Source organism: Neomonachus schauinslandi, chromosome 4 (genome assembly GCF_002201575.2).
Source record: "Neomonachus schauinslandi chromosome 4, ASM220157v2, whole genome shotgun sequence".
Taxonomy (NCBI): Eukaryota; Metazoa; Chordata; class Mammalia; order Carnivora; family Phocidae; genus Neomonachus; species Neomonachus schauinslandi.
The window spans coordinates 169,717,715-169,737,009 of NC_058406.1; the positions used below are offsets into that span (position 1 = coordinate 169,717,715).

The window sequence follows — 19,295 nt, forward strand, 5'->3', positions numbered from 1 at the left end:
TCAATGTTCTTTGTGTTTTACTGGAAGAGACACATCACGTGTTGTCTTAAAAAGTGGGATGTGTCCTGCCTCCGTTCTTTCTGAGGGAATGTGTACAATCCTCTCCTGACCTGGTTAAAAAAATGATTGTATTTGACTTTTTCAACTCGACAACCCAACTCAATCCAAGATAAAAGGCAACCTTCCCTTAAACTGAACTTCCCATAAACTGAAGTTTATGAAGCCATTGTGCTTCTTCTCAGTCAGTGCCCTATACGACGCCAAGTTGTTTCAAACGTTAGTCTCACCTACTCTTCAAACATTTCCCTGACATATCAGAATTGAACTCCTGGTTGCCCTGAATAGCAGAGCTAAAGCAAGTCACCCGGGTTTGCTGAAGCCAGAGTGGGGAGAGCTTTCTGACAGCAAATGGGCAAACTGAACCCCTGGAGAGGAGCCGGTCTCTTGGCTCAAAGGCTGAGTCAAATGAACCTGAAGACTCCTCCCCTTTATTCCTGTGGTCTCCGCACCTGGAGCTGATTACTCAAGAAATAAGGAGCTTAAGCGTTGCATGTTTTTTCTAGATTTAAGTGAAAACAAATCCAACTTGTGGTGTCAGGAATTATATACTAGTGTTACCTAAACTATACTCTGCAAGATAACAATGTTAGTCCAGATGTGACCTAACATCCCTGTGGAACAGACACCCTAGTCATCTAAGTGTGGAAATTTCTGCATGTGATGGCCCTTCCTTGCAGATTCATAAAACATCATCAGCATGTTGAGGTTTCTGAGAATTTCTGCCTGAAAGAAAGCTGACTAAAGTAAAGGGCAAAGTGTGTGCAAGAGGGAGCAAAGCAATCTATTTTAGTAGGACTGCAAAAAAATAGTAAGATTAAGGCCTTCAAGAGAGGGTAGAAACAGAAAATTATTAGCCTTGAAGGCACTTGTAGAGATTTAATGCTTTTATCTTGTTGACAATGAGATGAAATTAAACCTTTGTATTCAGAGTTAGGTCTTAGAAGGAGAATTGTGACAGAAATGTAGAGAATCCATTGGATGGAACAGAAATGAGGAAAAGGGGTAGTTAGGAGGTGTCTTTAACAGTTCAAGTAAGAGATACAGAATGTCTTAACTAGGGTAAGAGAGGAATTTGAGTGACACAGCAAGCAGGGAATCAAACAGTTGTGACCAGCTGGTTGCAAGGCATATAGAATAAGCTAAAGATGGTGTTTGGGTAACTGGAGGGAGATCTGGAGGGAATGGGATGAAAGTAGTCAAGTGCCTGGAAGAACAATACCAGCTTATTATAAGCACACTTGAACCAAATCATACTTGTTTATGTGGGACACTCAAATCCAAACCTCCCTCATGTAGTTTGGTTTGCGATATTGTTAGCACCCCATTCAAAATTATCTGCACATCCTGTGCCCTATCAAATTGAAACATCTCATTCTAGTATTTCTCCCAGTTGGATTATGGTCTTCTGTGATCTACCTTCAAGTGTACTTTCTTTTTTTTAAGATTTTATTTTTAAGCAATCACTATACCCAATGTAGGGCTCGAACTTACAACCCCAAGATCAAGAGTCACATGCTCTACCAACTGAGCCAGCCAGGCGCCCCTCAAAGATACTTTCTATAGCTTAGTCTGCCCTCTTGGTTAAATACAGCCCCCACCTTAATTAAACTTGTTAATTCTGTGGAAAGGAACATATACCAAAATCACACCTTTATTACTTTACCCATATTTTTTTCATCTGGAAAGTCCTGAGTCCCCACAAATCTGCACCTCCTTAAAGAATCACCTCAATGCCACACTATCTTGAAACCTATCTTAACAGAGCTAATCGTCCACTTCATTCCTTCTTTTTATATCCCCATGCCATTCTTCACACCTTTATTATTCCATTTTGCACCAAATGTTTGTGTAATTATCATATCCCTCTTACTCAATTATAAGCCCTTTGAGTCTGCCTTTTGATTTCTTACTCATGACAAGTGTTCAGTAAGCTTCGTTAAAACCAGGTGTCTGGGGGCGCCTGGGTGGCTCAGTTGGTTAAGCGGCTGCCTTCGGCTCAGGTCATGATCCCGGAGTCCTGGGATCGAGTCCCGCGTCGGGCTCCCGGCTTGGCGGGGAGCCTGCTTCTCCCTCTGACCCTATCCCCTCTCATGCTGTTTCTCGCTCTCTCTCTCAAATAAATAAATAAATTAAATCTTTAAAAAAAAAAAAAAAAACCAGGTGTCTGTCAGCATCCATATTTGAATAGCTCAAAAAGAAAATGCAAATATTTGAGTGGACAGTTATCACAGAGACGATACTTCGTCTGAGGAAAACAGAAGATACTAGATTAGAGCAATGCTTCTCAGATTCAATGTGAGGAAGTCCTCTGGGGATCCTATTAAACAGGTTCTGGGGGCCAGCCTGAGATTTTGATTCAGCGGGTCTGGAGCAGGGCCATGCATTTGCATTTCTAACAAATGGCCAGCTCATGCTGGCGCTGTTGGACCATGGATGGCACAGACTATTTACCTGTTTAAAGGGTAAGTCTGACATCAGAATGCCTGCCCCTAAGTTCCACCATCACAATTTACCAGCTTTATGATCTCAAGGTACCAACTCTCTTTAAGCCTCTGATTCCTCACCCGTAAAATAGCAATAATAGTGGAACCCCTTCTTCGGACTGATAGGAGAATTAAAATAGCCAGTCTATACAGCGTGCTCCTGGCAGTCCCTGACACCTGGTTATGTGCTCAAAAATTAGGTGTTGGGTTAAGTATTTAATGGTACAAATGAGTCAGTAGATTCCTAAAGAGCAAGGGCCATTAAACCATGCCCTGCCGGCCAAACCTGGCTCATTGCCTGTTTGAGTAATGCTGATAAACTGGGAATGGTTTTAAGATATTTAAATGATTAAAAAAATATGAAATGATTTCATAATGCATGAAAATTACAAATTCAAATTTCGATGTCTGTAAAGGGTTATCGGAACACGGGCACACACGTTCGTTGGTTTAATGCCTGTGGATGCTTTTGTGCTGTAAAAGCAGAGTGAGTAGTCCCAGGACTGACCACGTGGCCAGGAAAACCTACAGCATACACTCACTGGCCCTTTACATGAAGTTGACCAACCTTTTAAATAGCATCAAGTGACTTTATCAATTATTGGGATTAGAACCATCACTAGAGTGGCAATAATGTTCAGTGGCTATACTGTTTATATATATATATATATATAATTTAACTGTACCAAAGTAAAGAGTGATTCTTAGGATAATAAAAAGAAAATCGGGAATTAAGATGAATTTGAGGGATCAGTGGCAAATTGGATTACCATCAAAGCTCCTGAAAACAGGAAATGCTATTAGATGCCCCAACCCACTTTTTTTAAAAAAAGCAATATTTATTGTCCTTTTTCTGATTATAAAAACAATACAGGATCATGGTATTTGGAAAATACAAAAATGTATACAGCATAGAAATCGGTGATATTCCCAGGAGTAGAGATAACCACATTTAAACATTTGTATTTTTTACAAAATTGGGAGGTTACTGTACAAAATGGTTATATATTCTTAATGTAACATTTGTCCAATTTCACATATCTTCTGAGAATATTTTAATGGGTAATAATGTTCCATTGTTTGGAAATGCCGTAATTCATTTAATTATTGCTCTCTATTGGATTTGAAGTTACTTTAAGATGTTGCTATTATTTGTAAATATTATAATTAATTAAACAAACTTGCTTATGACTTTTCTGGAAATGTTTATTCCCTACTATGATGAATTACTATAATAAAACAATTTGTCTAAATTTGGGCTGCTTCCAAGGGAAGTAGAAGGTAAGATTAAAGACAAGCGTTATATTAATTGGGTCTCTCTCTCTCTCTCTCCTGTTTTCCAGATTTCCAAACCACACCAGTCTGGGGGATTTCTGCTTCATGATTAGTAACATTAAGTGACTTCTATTACCTTTGACCAAGCATGTTTGTTTATTTTCCGCATACCCCATTCTTAAATCTATTCCATTATAATCAGAAAAACAAAGTTTTTGTTTTGTTTGAAATGCCCCCTTCCCTTAGAAAAAAAGGCCATGCTCTTATCAAAAATATTTTATTTACAAAAAAATCAATTATACTATACATCCTATACTGGAAATACATTGAATAATTGCTAAAATAAATACAGGCAATTAATTCAATCTTTTAAAAGAATGAGAGAATTTGACATTTGAAAGTTATCAAAGCTTAACTTAGAACATAAATAGTTAAAAAGGCAAACTCAAGTTTTAGTTTCATTTACTGGCATGCTGTGCTCTGTTTCCCGCAAACTCTCCCAACAGTGAGTCTGAGTTGCAGAATGGTGTGTACCTTTTTGTACTCCGAAGGTAGAATGTGCAGCTTTTTCTTAGGCAGGATAGATGGAACATGGGCGTCTGCATGGCAAGGAAGCAGAATGGTAGAAGCACATGGCTGAACACTTCTCCACATTCATACTCCACTTCATCACAACATGCTTTATGCAACGACTCATGTGTTTGATTGTTTTTAACACAAGTCTACACAGCACCAGCTACAAGGCAAGATGGGTCATGTCAAAAGTCAAACTGGATAACTGAGGCCCTTCGAGTAGTGAAATTAGCCGGGTTAAGGGTACCTGGTTCATCAATTTTTCTCATGTGCCAATTCTTGATACACTTATTAAACCTTGTTATTATTCTGACTACGTAAACATATCTATGTAGGCCAATAACAGGACAGATGGAGCGATTATCTGTATGAATCCAGAAAAAATATCCTCCCTGGGAAGTAGAAGACAAGCTCGAATGTGCCAGTTTTGTATCTATAGGCTTTTACACTTACTCAATTGTATCCAACTCACCCGTGTAAGCCTCCTAGTAACATGGAAAGTGAACTGGCAAGCTGAAAAAAAAGACAGGTCAGTTATGTTCAATGTCGACAGGATCTGGTGAATTCAGGCCACAGAACAAAACGATGAACTGCATTGTATTTGTCCAAATAACACAGATGATTTTTTTTCCACTTTCCATTTTACTCAGCGTGAGAAAACACTGCCAGAATCTCCACATTTGCCCAGTGTTTTCTTTCAAGAACTAGCACTCCCCCTCCCCTTTTCTTTTAATCTTATGGAAAATTGCACTTTTCTACCCCTTTGGCCTTGATTTCCAATGACTTCCTTTTTGTGTGTGTGTGCACATAAGTATGTATTTCTACTCCCAAAGTGTGACAGGTATATTGGCCTTTTCTAAAAGAAATGAAAAAAAAAAAAAGTTAAAATATTGAAAGTTTAAATACTTTTCACCGAAATAAACTATTCCATGTTAAAAGGTAGAGAGAGAGAGAAACATTTTATTCCTTCTATCATGAACAACATCAGTCAACCAGGCTTCACATTTTGGGTAGATTTTTTTTTTAAGTATGAATTTTTTTCAGAACCTATTTTAATAATAATAAAAAAGAACAGGTGTATTTTGGCAGAGAAGTAAAATATAGAATATGCAAAATTTGTTTTAAAAATTGGCATACAAAATTTTAAAACACAGTACAATTATATAAAAATACAGCACAGCCAATGGCCTTTGAAATTTCCTTTGGCATTTCATTTGGTAGAGTTAAACAAAAACTCCTTTTTAAAAAAAAAAAAAAAAACATTAGCTATCAACACAGTCCATAAGTTAGGTTGAATACGTTGAAAGAACTTTTCCTTGAGTTTCCAAAATCCTTTTCTTCCATGATAACCCACATAAAGCATGGCTAGTGAGGTATATAGGGCAAACACTGTTAGGCAGATGTACATTAAGGAAAAAGTGCATAAACAGAATGCTTCCCATTTTCATAGAAATAACAGGTTAAATCTGAGTTTCTTCTCATTGATGTCTTGTTTTACTTTGGCAGAATCAAAATAAACCCATAGAAACGTCTTTGTTCAAGTCCCAGCAGCAGTGATAGGTCTCCTTTGGTGGCATTATGGGATGCCACAAGACTGTACAGTCCCGAGAGGAACTAAGGTTTTGTGTGTGTCTGCGTGTGTGATTGCAAACGTCAAACAACGTGAGATCATACATCGAGCACCATGTCATACTGTTGTCCCTTCTTCCTCCTGCCACATTTATTGATGAGAACCACATACAGCGTCAAAAGCATGACCCAATAGAATGCGTAGAGCAACGTTCCAACAATGAGAACTGTCTGCTTGGATTCTGAGAATGGCTTTTTAGATTCCTTATAAATGGTGAAAATCACACCCCCCAGGAGGATTGTAAACCAAACTGATACTGGAATGAGTCCTATGAAATTGACCACAATGGTCTTCCTTCCAGACGTGCCCCACCCAGCTTTGTTTATCGTTGCGATTGCAAACATCTTGGCGGGAAGTAAACTTGACATGTATAACACTGAGTAGAGGGACATGAAGACCATGACGATGTTTCCTCTAAGGCAGCTGGCAAAGGACGATTTTATGAGACCTACTAACTGGACAGTTAACAAGAAGAGGAGGATATTCCAGATTTTACCCCGGTAGAAGAGCTGGATTACTGTGGCAATGAGAAAGAAAGGGAAGAATCCAGTGATAACGGCCTCGTAGGTCATCCACAAGTGATGTTTATGAAACCACATTGCATTATACAGCCACTCTCGGAAGTATGACTTGCTCCAACGGGTCTGCTGGTTTAACCATCTGAGATACTCTATCGGTGTCTCCGTAAGGCACTTGGATCGAGCTGTGTATTTTGTTGCATAGCCCAGACTCAGCACTCGGTTCGTTAGATGCCGGTCATCACCAAAACTACATTGGCTGCCCATAAATTCCTGATTGTACCAGTCTTCCACAAACTCATGCAGCAAGGAGTTTCTGTACATCCCCAGAGGTCCACTAATGCACTGGACACACCCAAAGTAAGACTGGCAGGCTCTTTCTATGTTAAAAGCCATCCAGTATCTCACACTGCTGAGGAAGGAGATCCAGGAATCATACTTGTTCAAAATCTGCAAGAAGGGGAAAAAAAAAAAAAAAAAAAACGAATAAATAAAACATAAGCCGCAGCTAAAATACCAACAAAATCTGCACCATCGTGAGGTTACTACCTAGAGTGAGGTTTGTTGTTTGATCCTCCTATGTTAGCGTCCTTCTTCTTTTTGACACGGTTATATTTTATTTTCTCTGATTCTGTGTTACTAGATTAATCTGATAAATTGTGGACCTGCCTTGGGACTCCTTGAGGAGCAACAGTTTTTCTACTTCATGGCTCTGTCCTCTTTCTTGTCCAGGGCTTTTTTTTTTTTGTTCTCCTTGTTGTTATGCTATAATATTGAACGTGTTTTTAGGCTCTAGTTCGCAGATCCTAAATCCTCCCACTCTTTCCTCCCATCTAAAATTTGAAGGTTTTTAAGCCCTATCCTCTCCTGTTCTGGCTAATTTCCAACTCATTCAATTCCATTAATTTTCTTTCTCCTTCTTTCCCTCTTTTATGCAATGCCAGTGATTAAATTGTTTGTTCTGGCCTCTTCCCAAAACTTAAGTCCTGAAAAATAATGCTCTATGTAAAGGCTACTGAAAGTTATCAGCTTTTTCTTGGCAATATTTCTAAATTCTTTCCTCCATCTCAATTTTGCACGGTTCTCATCTGGATTTTGCATGCTTCCTCTTTTATCACCAGGCTGTTTGTCTATTCCAGGCATTGTCTTTGCCTTCACTATCACCATGCATGTATAAAACGGGTTATATAGCAACGCAGTACCTAATTTTTAAAGTCAAGTTTCCATGGGCTTCTCACCTTTTGCTAAAATTTGATCACGTGTTTGCAAAGCACTCATTTTAATCTTCACATATTTTCACATATTCACATATATATTCATTTCCCATCCCACAGATTCCAAGTTGCCTTTATTAATATTTACTTCATTAACTGTTTCTTCATTTAGAGCAAATAATGGGAAATAAGTAATTATTGGTGGGAAATAGATCATAATCAGAAAACCCACTTATTAATTAATTGTTCCTTTGCCTTTCTTACCAGTATAAATTTGAGTTCCTATTTCTCTTTTCTTCCTTTGTATTCCAATTTGGATTTTTAGTCAACCATGTATTAATCAGCTTTTAAATACAAAGGTATAAATATAGAATCCATCCCCAGCCCTTCTTCCATTTTTTTACCTTTGCAACTAAATGAACTCCAACATCAGATTTTACCAGAACATCAAGTTCAAGAAGATATGGTAGAAATCATTACATATTTAAATTAATTATATATAACTTCTCAGGCCCAACAGACAAGGGGTACATCACAGGGTTAAGCAAAAAAATCCTGTGTTTTTTTTTTTTTCAATGTAGGAAAGAAAAGAGTCAATAAAGTGGGTCCAAGGCACATACTAACGTGTCTCGAGCACCAAAGGAACATCTGGCAGAGAGTTTGGTGTGTAGTAAACATATGTTCAATGAATCAATGAGTAAAAGTATAACTAAAGGTGACTCGTGCGGAAAGTGAAGCCGTATGCACCTGGACGTCTCCCCCGACACCTCCGACCATAGGGTCTTCTTCTAAAACTTTCACCATCTCCACAGATGAGGCAGGGTCAAGCATGGTGTCTGAATCACAGACCTGCAAAGCAGAAAGTAGAAATGAGTTAAAGAAAAGGAAGAAGTAGGAGTGTGGTCCCTACCGTCAAAATTGGGCATACATATTATGCCGTCAGCTTTATTGGCACCAGGCCTCAGTAAGCAGGTACTTCAGGGGTGACCGTTTGTTATGTCATGGCCAATGCAAAGAGCAAGCTCACAATTGAAGTAAACGGCACAGCTGGATAGAACAGCCCAAGTGCTAGGTAGGTCTTGCAAGCTAACCAGCTTGTCCTGGTTTACCATGGATGTTCCTCATCTTGGCAATGAAAGTCTTATGCCCCAGGTAACACCCCAGTTTTCCAGGACTTAGTAAACATCTTAGGTTGCTCATCACAGAGGACTCTTTTTATTGTTGTTGCTGTTGCCTTAAATAAGACCTTTAGGCAACTTATCCCTCAGGTCTGAATGGTGGTCAGAAAATCCTATGAGAGTCTTGAAAGGGAGGCATGTTTAACAATAATTTCCCTCCCCTATTTTAATATGGTGACTAAAAGACAGGAAAGCAATTCTCCTACGTCTGGTTATATACTTTTGAAGCAAGATGTCCATATGAGCTGAGCTTAGCCGCTGACACACCATTAGGAAGGGAACCAGCATAATATGCAGACCACCTTCTTATTCTAAAGCATTAAGTATTCATCTAGCCCTTTGTACATAAAAAGAAATGTAAATTATCATAAGCCATTCTAGAAAAGCTAATAGTTGTTCTTTTTTTTTTTTTTAAGATTTTATTTATTTGCGAGAGAGAGAATGAGAGACAGAGAGCGTGAGAGGGAAGAGGGTCAGAAGGAGAAGCAGACTCCCTGCCGAGCGGGGAGCCCGATGCGGGACTCGATGCGGGACTCGATCCCGGGACTCCAGGATCATGACCTGAGCCGAAGGCAGTCGCTTAACCGACTGAGCCACCCAGGCGCCCTCTAATAGTTGTTCTTAAAAACAGTCTTTATATGGGTCTAAAAAAGCAATTCTGAAACAAAACCAAACTACAATTTCAAGAAAATTATTGGGATGAGTCTATACTAGCGAACCTCTGACAGACAGTTCTGTTGGAGGCCCAAGGGGGCAGGGTTATAAATACTTTTCTTTCCAGCCTGATTTCTAAGCCAGTTGGAAAATGAAACAAAAGAATAAGGGAGATGACTAACCAAAATAGCGCCTGTATAATCCTAAAGCTAATACAGAGAACAGAGTTTATACCTGTGGAATAGCAAGCTTCATAATTATGTTTTCCAGTATTAGACAGACCTATCAAGTCCAAATAGCATCTAAGTGGGGTCAGCCTCCTCCTGCAGATAAAGTGCATTCCCTTCTAAAAGTATGGAAGATGCCAGCTTCTTGGTGGAAGCCCACTCCCAGAAGAAAGGGGGAAGGAGGAGCCAGCTCTCTCTTCTCCTATACTCACCAGTCAGATTAAATCACTTCTCTTAGGGAGGGAAGGAGTGAGGCAGCTGAGAAAGGCTACTACCCCCAGGTGAGTTATACCTGTGGATAGAGCTACTTCAACATGATCAAAGAAAATCGCAAGCAGGAAAAGTGCTCCCACTTCTCTATCCCTGATTAACACCAGTAAGACAGAGTATTCTCTTCTGGGGACTGCAGCAAAGCCTAGTAGATAAAAATTGATCAGAGTTGACCTGTAATGAACCAGTTTCACATCCCCATCCAAACAGTAATTAACATAATTAATAGAGACTGGAGAGTTATCATCAATTCCCATTATTTTGCCATCAACGCTGACTACCCTGGATGGATTTAATCAAGATTTAGCCTATTTATTTATATAAAAAGTAATTATTTTTACAGTTCTCCTTACTAGTTCATTAAAATAATAGGGATTTGATATACCAGTTTTGAATGGAAAAAAAAAAAAAACCCAAGAAGCATAAACTGAGTTGAAGGGGACTCTCTCTGTCTCTCTCTCTCTCTCTATATATATATATAGCATGAGTCCCTCACATAAATAACTAAGGAATTTCAACATTTTAAAAAATGTGTCTGTCGGGGCGCCTGGGTGGCTCAGTCATGGAGCGTCTGCCTTCGGCTCAGGTCATGATCCCGGGGTCCTAGGATCGAGCCCCGCATCAGGCTCCCTGCTCGGCGGGAAGCCTGCTTCTCCCTCTCCCACTCCCCCTGCTTGTGTTCTCTCTCTGGCTGTCTCTCTCTCTGTCAAATAAATAAAATCTTAAAAAAAAAAAAAAAGTGTCTGTCTCCGTTTTACTAATAGCTATATTTTCTGAAAAAAAATTAATATATATTAATGAATAATGTTGGTGAAAATAGCAATTTAAATACATTATTGAAACTTGTAAATTAAGAAGTATATAGGGTATTCAGTTATAACCTCTCTGGATTTAACTAATCCTATAATTTTAGAGTTAACATCTGAATTTTTTATTTTATTTTACTGACTTAAAAGTGTTCCTTTGCTAAACAAAAACCGTTTATTTTGTTTTGTTTCATTTTTTAGCATTCTATTTTGGTCCGTACGATCTCACTTACTTAGGCAACAGGGAGTTTTTCACTTAGAAGCATTAGTTTTTCACTGTAGAAAACAGGATTTTACTAACGCTTGGGTTTGTACGCAAACCTCAGAAGCCTAAACAAATTTCTCCAAAAGTGACGTTTTGCTTCTCCTGTGCCTTGCCTATCACTGGTTTGTTGTATATGGATGGCTGCAAGCTTGTCCAGCCCGTCATGAGGGTAGGAGGGTGAAGGCAAGAGCTCAGCCCACCTTTAGAATCCAGTATCCTGAGTTTATGGCCACACCCACCTCTATTGACTCAGGCTGGGAAAGGTAAAACCGGAAAGCTAAAATAAGACTAAAAACAACAGGAAGGGGGCAATCTAGAGTTAATGTTCAAGTAACTCCGCCTTGTGAGCACAGGCAAGCCAAGGGAACTGCCCCTTTGAAATGACTAAGGGAGAACCAAACCCCTGAGGCTCTGAATATTTAAATTGGTCCTGTACCTCCCAGTTTCCAACAGCAAAGCACCAGCAGTTCTCTGAGAGAGACTGTTCTCATGGTGGGCTGAACTGTGTCAGAAGGGAAAGCTCCCAGCAGTCTCCTGGGCAGGGATTTGCTATAGCAGGATGAAAGAGCTTTAAAGAAGTTCAATTTCTGTGACTGGCTTCAAACTTGGAACGATACAGAGAAGACTATAACATGGCCCCTGAGTACGGTGACATGCAAAGCTGTGAAGCATTCCATATTTTTTTAAAAAAAGAAGAAACAGAGAAATAAGTTCAAAATCTGGATTTCTGGATGCTATTTGGTGACAGAATGCCAGCTAGAAAGCTATCATCTGAGACAGTCAGCATGTATGTTCATGGACCTACTAGTATGTATTTATTACTATCTAAAGAGTGACTTTAGCCCCTCTGAAAACCAGTATAGTGGGAACAGGATTTCTAGTCATCTCCCCACCAATTAATAACAAGGATGTAATTTCATAAATGTTGGCCATTTAGCTCTAGGCTAGAAACTGTGAGGGACATACACCAGTTGACATAGAGCTTGACCTCACCTGGGGACAAACTACAGGCCGTGATTTACACACAGGAAAACAATTAGAGAACAAATCAAACCGTCTCTCTGTCCACACTGAATGTCTCCCTGTAATTTGTTTAAACCACATGATCACTAGTCATTAAGATTTCGCACTAGGAGATATGGAAATGAAGCAAAATCATCGAGTTGTCACTAAAATGAGTAGAAAATGCCAAGACAAAAAGGCACTTTGGGGAGGAACCAGCCACCTCGGTCTTAACCACAGAATCATCAGCTGAAGTGCCTCAGACCACTGCTCCTCCTTCTTCCTCCTGCCCTATTGCAGCTAGGAGATAACGGCCCTCTTTCCTCCCTATCTAAAACAGGAGGTCACAAACTAAGGTCTTCAGGCCAAGTCCAGCCTGCCCCCTGTTTTGATACGGTCCGTGGCCTAAAAATGGTTTCTACCTTTTAAAATAATTGAAAAAATTCAAAAAAATACTATTTTGTGGCCCAGGGAAATTACATGAAATTCAAATTTCAGTATCCATAAGTACAGTTGTACTGGAACTCAAGCATACTCATTCATTGTCAGATCATCTATGACAGCTTTCACACTAAAACAGCAAAGTTGAATAGTTGTAATGGAGACCATATGGCCTGCAAACCCTAATAGTTACTATCAGGCCTTTTACAAGCAAAGTTTCCCAACCCTGGGACTAAAATAATTGGTTGCAGGGGGAAGGTTTTCTTTCATAAAATTAAAAAACAAAAAACAAAACAAAAAAACCCTGAGATTAAATATGTTCTAAACCCAATTTTAATTCTAGTGGATTTTTGTTTTTAAAACATTGCCTCCATCTTTATGTGGTATAAGGAACAGTAATGGCATAAAAGTTATAAAACATTAGGTAAAGTAGATTTTTTTCTTTGGCCAAGACTTGCTTATTATAAGGACAAATGCCTTCAGAATTAAGAGGTCTTGAGGCCTGTATCTCACTATTTCTGAGAACTTTAACAAGCCATTTGCCATCTGAATGGTACTGGAGTGAGACAGTACATATCAAAGTCCCTTGTAAATTGAAAAGGACCACAGAGAAGTACACCACTAGTATAAGGTAATAATCTTTACATTTTTGTACCCACTAAGTAAACCCATAACCTAAGGGATCATGACAATCCTTACCACAAATGTATGGCTCAGCAGAGACTCTCTAAAATGACCATCGGAATTATCACTTATCGAGGATCTCTTATCACAATGAACAAATTAAAATGTGTCTGCAACTGTCTGTAATTCAGTTACAAACTATTAGTTTAGAGTCTATTACATACGTTATTAGACTTTAAGTTCATTCCAACTTATCTCACTGATCTACCTCACTATAATTTAAACAAAACTCTCCTTTAGAAATATTGTTACCTATTCTGCCAAATGCTGTTCAAATTCTAAGACCCAAGACTAAAATAAAATCTTAAGTCTCTGTGTTTCACCTTTTTCAATGTTTCACTTTTTTTTAACGTGTTTCCTTTCAGACTGCCTGGTGGATCTCCCCACTGCCCCCCCTCCAGCCCCATACCACTTCAAAGGGCATTGAGAGCCACACAGATTAAGAGAAAATCTTAATTACTCTGGCTGCCTTCAATGAGTTAACAGGTTGAAAATAAATCAGGACCCCTTCTGTTGCTACTGCCTTTATCCTTTGCCTGCTTGCAAGGCTTGACCCTTCATCTCAACCTTGACCCAGTGAAACTTTTTTTCTATAGTGTGTGGAATTTACTCTTGGTCATGACCCCGCCACCAGCCTTCCTGAACAGCTTTACCACGAAGTAAATGGAGTTCCCTTCACCCTTCCTTTCCCTGAGGACATTTCTCTAGTGAAAATGGATAGGCCAGAACAACAACAAAAAAATCACAAATAGTTATTTACTAGCAAACACAAGATGGTGCAGTCTCCTTGAACCCTTAACAGTAGAATACCAGAGGAAACACACCACTGTGGAAGAGAAAGCACTATGCTAATATCAGGATGAAACAAATCTGCCTTAATCCACCATTCACCAAGTTTACATAAATTTGGACTAGATTTTGACCTTGGTGCCCTTACCTCACCTTCCTAAGCCTCCACGGCTCAGATGAAAAAGATGGACAATCATATCCACCTAAAGTTTGTTGTGTTGGTAAATTAATTCGATAACGCATGTAAAGCACTTAATAATGGCTAGCTCATAGTAAATGCTCAATAAAAAGAAGGCATAAAGTGATCAACTTAAACCAGAAGTGATAAACCAAAAACAGAGCTCTGCCCCAACTAAGGACACTAATCCAATGAGAAGGGGTCCTTCTTATTCTCACTGTAAATAAGTGAAGGCACACGGGGAGAGCAGGAAACCGATGCCTACTCCGATACCCAATAAGCTCAAGTTAAGCAAACTGAATTCTGGGCAGGCAATGTAAAAATCCTTAGATTGGGCCGTTTACTAGAGACAAGAAATTAAAGAAAAAAAAAGAGAGAGTAGTTTGCAGCTGCTTAGTATTCATGTACAGCCTTGAATGTACCCTTGGGGTGTAATGTGTGAAAGTTCATCCTCGAGCAAAGGTAGACCCTGGACCCATTAAGACTTATAAAAGTATTGCATCTTGACTTCATACCTCATTGACATTGAACCTGCTGAACGTGATACTATTTAAAATTGGTTTTGTAAGTACCTAAATGTATAGGACAGAATTTTATTTTTTAAATCTGGACTTGAGAACTCAATTATCTGCTGAAAAAGGGTACATAATTTGGATGGGACCATAGACATGCAGGAGATGGGGGAAACTAAAAATTTAGAATGGAAAATAACCTTCACAAAAATAGACTATTGCACACAATTTAAAATTTCTCCAATATAACCAACAAGGTCACTCAAAAGTTCATGGTATATGGTAATTAACTTTATTATAACAAACTTGTAGGACTTTATCAATATCGCATGGTACTTTCGATTTTTAAAAATCTTGATTTTCTATTTATTTGGATTCTGGATAAATGGAATTTACAAGTAAGCATACAGTTAAATTTACCAGCCTCAGATTAAAGTGGCAAATACAAAATCATAAAATATAAGAACTTTAGAGCTAAAAAGTCACTTTGAAATTAATTAATAAAACCATTCCAGAAAAAAAATAACCTCAAAGAAAGAAAAAGATAATCTTTCGTGAGAGGGAGGCAGGATGAGGAAGACCACTTTTTCTTACACCAACTGAGTTTATGGCAAGGGATCTCAAATCTAGCCAATGAACATCTAAGACAATCATAGACATCTAAGCAATTTGGCCCTTCTCTGTTGACCTTTTTAAAAAAGAATTAGGAAGAAATATGCCTGCCTTGGTAGAATGAATTATCCAAATACTGACTCTCATCAACCTAGAATCTCTTCAAACCTGAAGGTTAAAAAAGGAGTCATTTGGTCCTTCTCTTTTCTTTTTAGGAAGGCTTACACATGAGTGAAAGTCACAGAAGGTGCAAAACAAAGGTGACAAGCCAGCTGGGAACGTGGGAAACCAAATGTTATCACCTCTAAGGCTTAAGCCATGAAACACCCTTATTCCAAATGGTTGGAATTCTCATTCTAAAGAAAGGAGTCAGGAAATCCCATTATGGTGGCACTTAACTTAGGGCTTACATTCAAGAATCCAAATTTGGGGCAAAGGGCAGATTAAAAATGAAAGTGAGGGGAGCCTGGCTGGCTCAGTCGGTAGTCTGTGAATCTTGATCTCAGGGTTGTGAGTTCGAGCCCTATGTTGGGTGTAGAGGTTACTCAAAAATAAAATCTTAAAAAGATAGAATAAAATAAAAATGAAAAGATAAAAATGAAAGTGAAAACATGATAATAACTGCTAAGTGAAAAGCAGATACTGATACCCTCCCCCCCCTTCTTTTTGCTTTGTTTTTTTATTATACTCATCCAAAGCCTAGGTGTATTGCTAGAAAGAAATTAAAATGTCAGAGAAATTAAAACTGTACTGGAAAAAATTTAAAAAAAAAAGAAAACCAATCGTACTGAGTTAGAGTTCTGAGCTGGGAATGATCTCAAAGATCATCCGTTCTACCATAGCAAGAAAACAACATAGTTAAGTCTAGAATTCAGACTTCCCCATTCCTATTTCAATGAACTCTAATCTTACTTACCCTCTAGTATGAATGATACAAGAAGACATAAAGCATTCTCAACATCGGCCCTTGGAATATTTCAATTGCTTAGGCTTCCCATAGAGAACAGGAACCAAGCAAATTTGACATATAGTTGATTCTCACGATTCATGACAGTTACGTTCCACAAAGTTTCCGTGAACACTGACTTAGAGAACAGCAAAACAATTGCTTCTAGCACAAATATGGGGTTGGGTTCCTCTCTGTGACTCTGGTCACAAATTTTTGTCTACTGATCAATACCGAACCCTGTTTTACTTGCGTTCCTGTTTAAATACATCTTATTATATGAAATTGAGTCATTAACACAGCTGATCCAAGCCCCCCAACAAATCTATTTTCTTCATAAGGCAGTCACAGCCTTGTGCTCAGGAACACTAGCCCAGTACTACACTTGGGCGGGGGTGCATTTTAAACAGCAACATCACCCACAGAAAGCGCAACAATGTGAAAAACATGATACAAAGTAGATTATGAAGTTACTTGTTTATGCTGTGCTGTACCATGTACAAGACAGTTTATAGCAGTCTTCTTTGACCTCAGTTGGGAACACGCACATCAGGTGACTCAAATTTTATGCTGTTCTGCACGTCTGCAAATGATCACAAAAGCACTGCAAGTACTGATTTGGGGGTTACAAATACATTTTACTGAGTGGGGTAATTTACAAATACAGACTCCATGAATGATGAAGGTCAACTCTACAATTAAGAATAATTTAGTCTTACTTTTCTCCTGCTAAAGGAAACATGGATACCTAGGATACTGTCAAAGTAAATTAATCATAAAATTGTCTCCTATAATCTTCTCTGGTAGAACATGCTTATGCTTCTTATGTATTTTCTACCTGGACAATCCCTAATACCACACATCAGGGGATAATGATAGTTACCTTGGGCACATGGTTATCAGTGGCCACTTATGTTGTATTATCCAGGTTCAGTAATAGGACATAAGAATAAAGAAATCATGTAATCTAGGTATCAAAGTACACCTAAAAAGTCTTCTGACATTGTGAAGAAGTAACAAACAAATGAAAAAAAGTAAATACAATGTAATCTCAAAACTATTTTCAAAATAAGGGAAAACTAGAAAGGCATATGCTGTCAAGTATCAAATTTGAGAATCTGTGCATCATGTATGTGCTGTGGAGGATTTTAATTTTGCTCATTGTGCTTTTCCGTATTTTTAAACACACCACCATGTGTTCCTATAGTAAATAAAAAAGCTAATAGAAGTACTATTTTGCAAAAGTAAGAAAGGTTTTGCCCTACCTTACTTAAGCCATATGAGACAGATCAGAATCTCTTTTTGAGAAAAAAAAAAAAAAAAAAAAGTTCGCTCCAGAAAACACTGATTCAATTCATTCTCCTCTTTATTTCTCATTTCCTTCTTTACTCACTTCATTACTTATGTTTTCCTGTATTCTTTATCTCCGAAAGCAGCCACTAACATCCTGGGTGAATTTGCTACCACGCTGGCTTTCTCCTAGACTAAAGCTTCTCTCCGTATTCTAGGTCAGTGTTAGTTATTTGACTGGCTTTAGGTCGAGAAGACTAAACAGGAGAGCTGAGAGAGGTGGAGGGACAGGTAGTAGGGCCTTGCTCTGGCAGAGCCCAGAGGGAGCCGCCCCAGAGAGCCCAGGTGACCCAGAGAGCCCAGGCGTGTATGCAGAAAGGTTAACCTTGTGGGGCGCCTGGGTGGCTCAGTCGTGAAGTGTCTGCCTTCGGCTCAGGTCATGATCCCAGGGTCCTGGGATCGAGCCCTGCCTCGGGCTCCCCGCTCCGCGGGAAGCCTGCTTCTCCCTCTCCCACTCCCCCTGCTTGTGTTCCTGCTCTCGCTGTCTCTCTCTCTGTCAAATAAATAAATCTTTAAAAAAAAAAAAAAAAAAGGTTAACCTTGAGATAGGAAGTGAAGCTGGGTACCTTTGCGACTGTAAAAAAGGAAGAGAAAAGAAGACCTTGATAGCATTCAGAAGCAGTACGTTTGATTTTCTCTTATAGGAGGCAGGGCCATGTGTTAGTTAGGGAGGAGTTTGGGTAGGTGCTGGGAGAATGGTGAAGGCGTGAAATAATTGGTCATGAGAAACAACAGGCAGGACATCTACTCAAGATCAAGTGGGAAGAGAGCTAACCAGTGTCCAAGACCCAACTGCAACTGGAGGAGACCAATCGTCTTGGCCGTGTCCACACAGCTAAGCAGTGTCTTCAGCCAGGTTAGCAAGCATGTGAGCAGATGGTCCTGTGTCTGCCCCAGCCCTACTTTCTCTTGTGTATGAGCACCTACACTTGACTTTCTTCTTTCTGTGGCCAACCTGCTCTCCACATTCAGTCACTTGTAATGCTTAACCCCCTCTCCTTTGTCTTTCTGTGGCTTCTGCTTTGCAATGCTCGGACCCTGGGTCCCTCAGAATGGATGGTGGGAATGTACTGGTTTGAACTTTATGACATTTCCATTTTTATAGGGAACACATGGTTAAATATTGGGGGATGTGATGAGGGATGGCAGCATGGAATCACCTGTTTTCAGAATGCCAAAAGGTTTTCCACATTTGTGTGAGTGGGCTGAGAGTTCCAGCAGGATTCAGGGCCCAGGGAAAGCTGCTGCTTGGGTCGGTCTCTCTGAGAGCCTGATCAGGGCTCTAGCAAGGAGCCTACTCTAACATTTCATAGTTTGTGTTATTTTGTCCTGGTCAGGCACAATGTCAAGTTGTCAAGGATACAAACAAAATTCAAAACAAGAATGATGGGAGCAGGGGATTTGGAACAGGCTTAAAAAAAAGAAGAAGAAAAGAAAAAAGAAACCCTCACAATGACATCTTGATTAGCAATGACAAACATAGCAATACTTTCAACTAGAATTAAAGGCAAAATATCAAAACATGCTTCCTCATTTTAGGCTCTGAGCTTCATTCTTCAAACCCTCTGTAAGTTCCCCAGCCATCCCATCACTTCCTTTGAAAGGATCATTATAGGGGCCCCTGGGTG

The 19,295-nt window shown here is 39.2% G+C and overlaps 1 protein-coding gene and 1 non-coding gene across 2 annotated transcripts in view; one reads left to right on the top strand and one right to left on the bottom strand.

Annotated features, from left to right (window-relative positions):
• Nucleotides 1-4,181: 4,181 nt before the first annotated feature.
• HAS2 (hyaluronan synthase 2) overlaps nt 4,182-19,295 on the bottom strand; it is a 30,541-nt gene continuing 15,427 nt past the window's right edge. The window contains exons 3-4 of the mRNA XM_021688414.2: nt 8,501-8,602; nt 4,182-6,989 (exon numbers count right to left, since the gene is read on the bottom strand). Of these exons, the coding sequence (XP_021544089.1) occupies nt 6,060-6,989; nt 8,501-8,602 (1,032 nt within the window). The 3' untranslated portion in view covers nt 4,182-6,059. The remainder of the gene's footprint in view (nt 6,990-8,500; nt 8,603-19,295) is intronic.
• On the top strand, nt 11,733-11,836 carry LOC123324714. Its single transcript, XR_006539985.1, has one exon. It is a non-coding gene; the product is annotated as a U6 spliceosomal RNA (small nuclear RNA).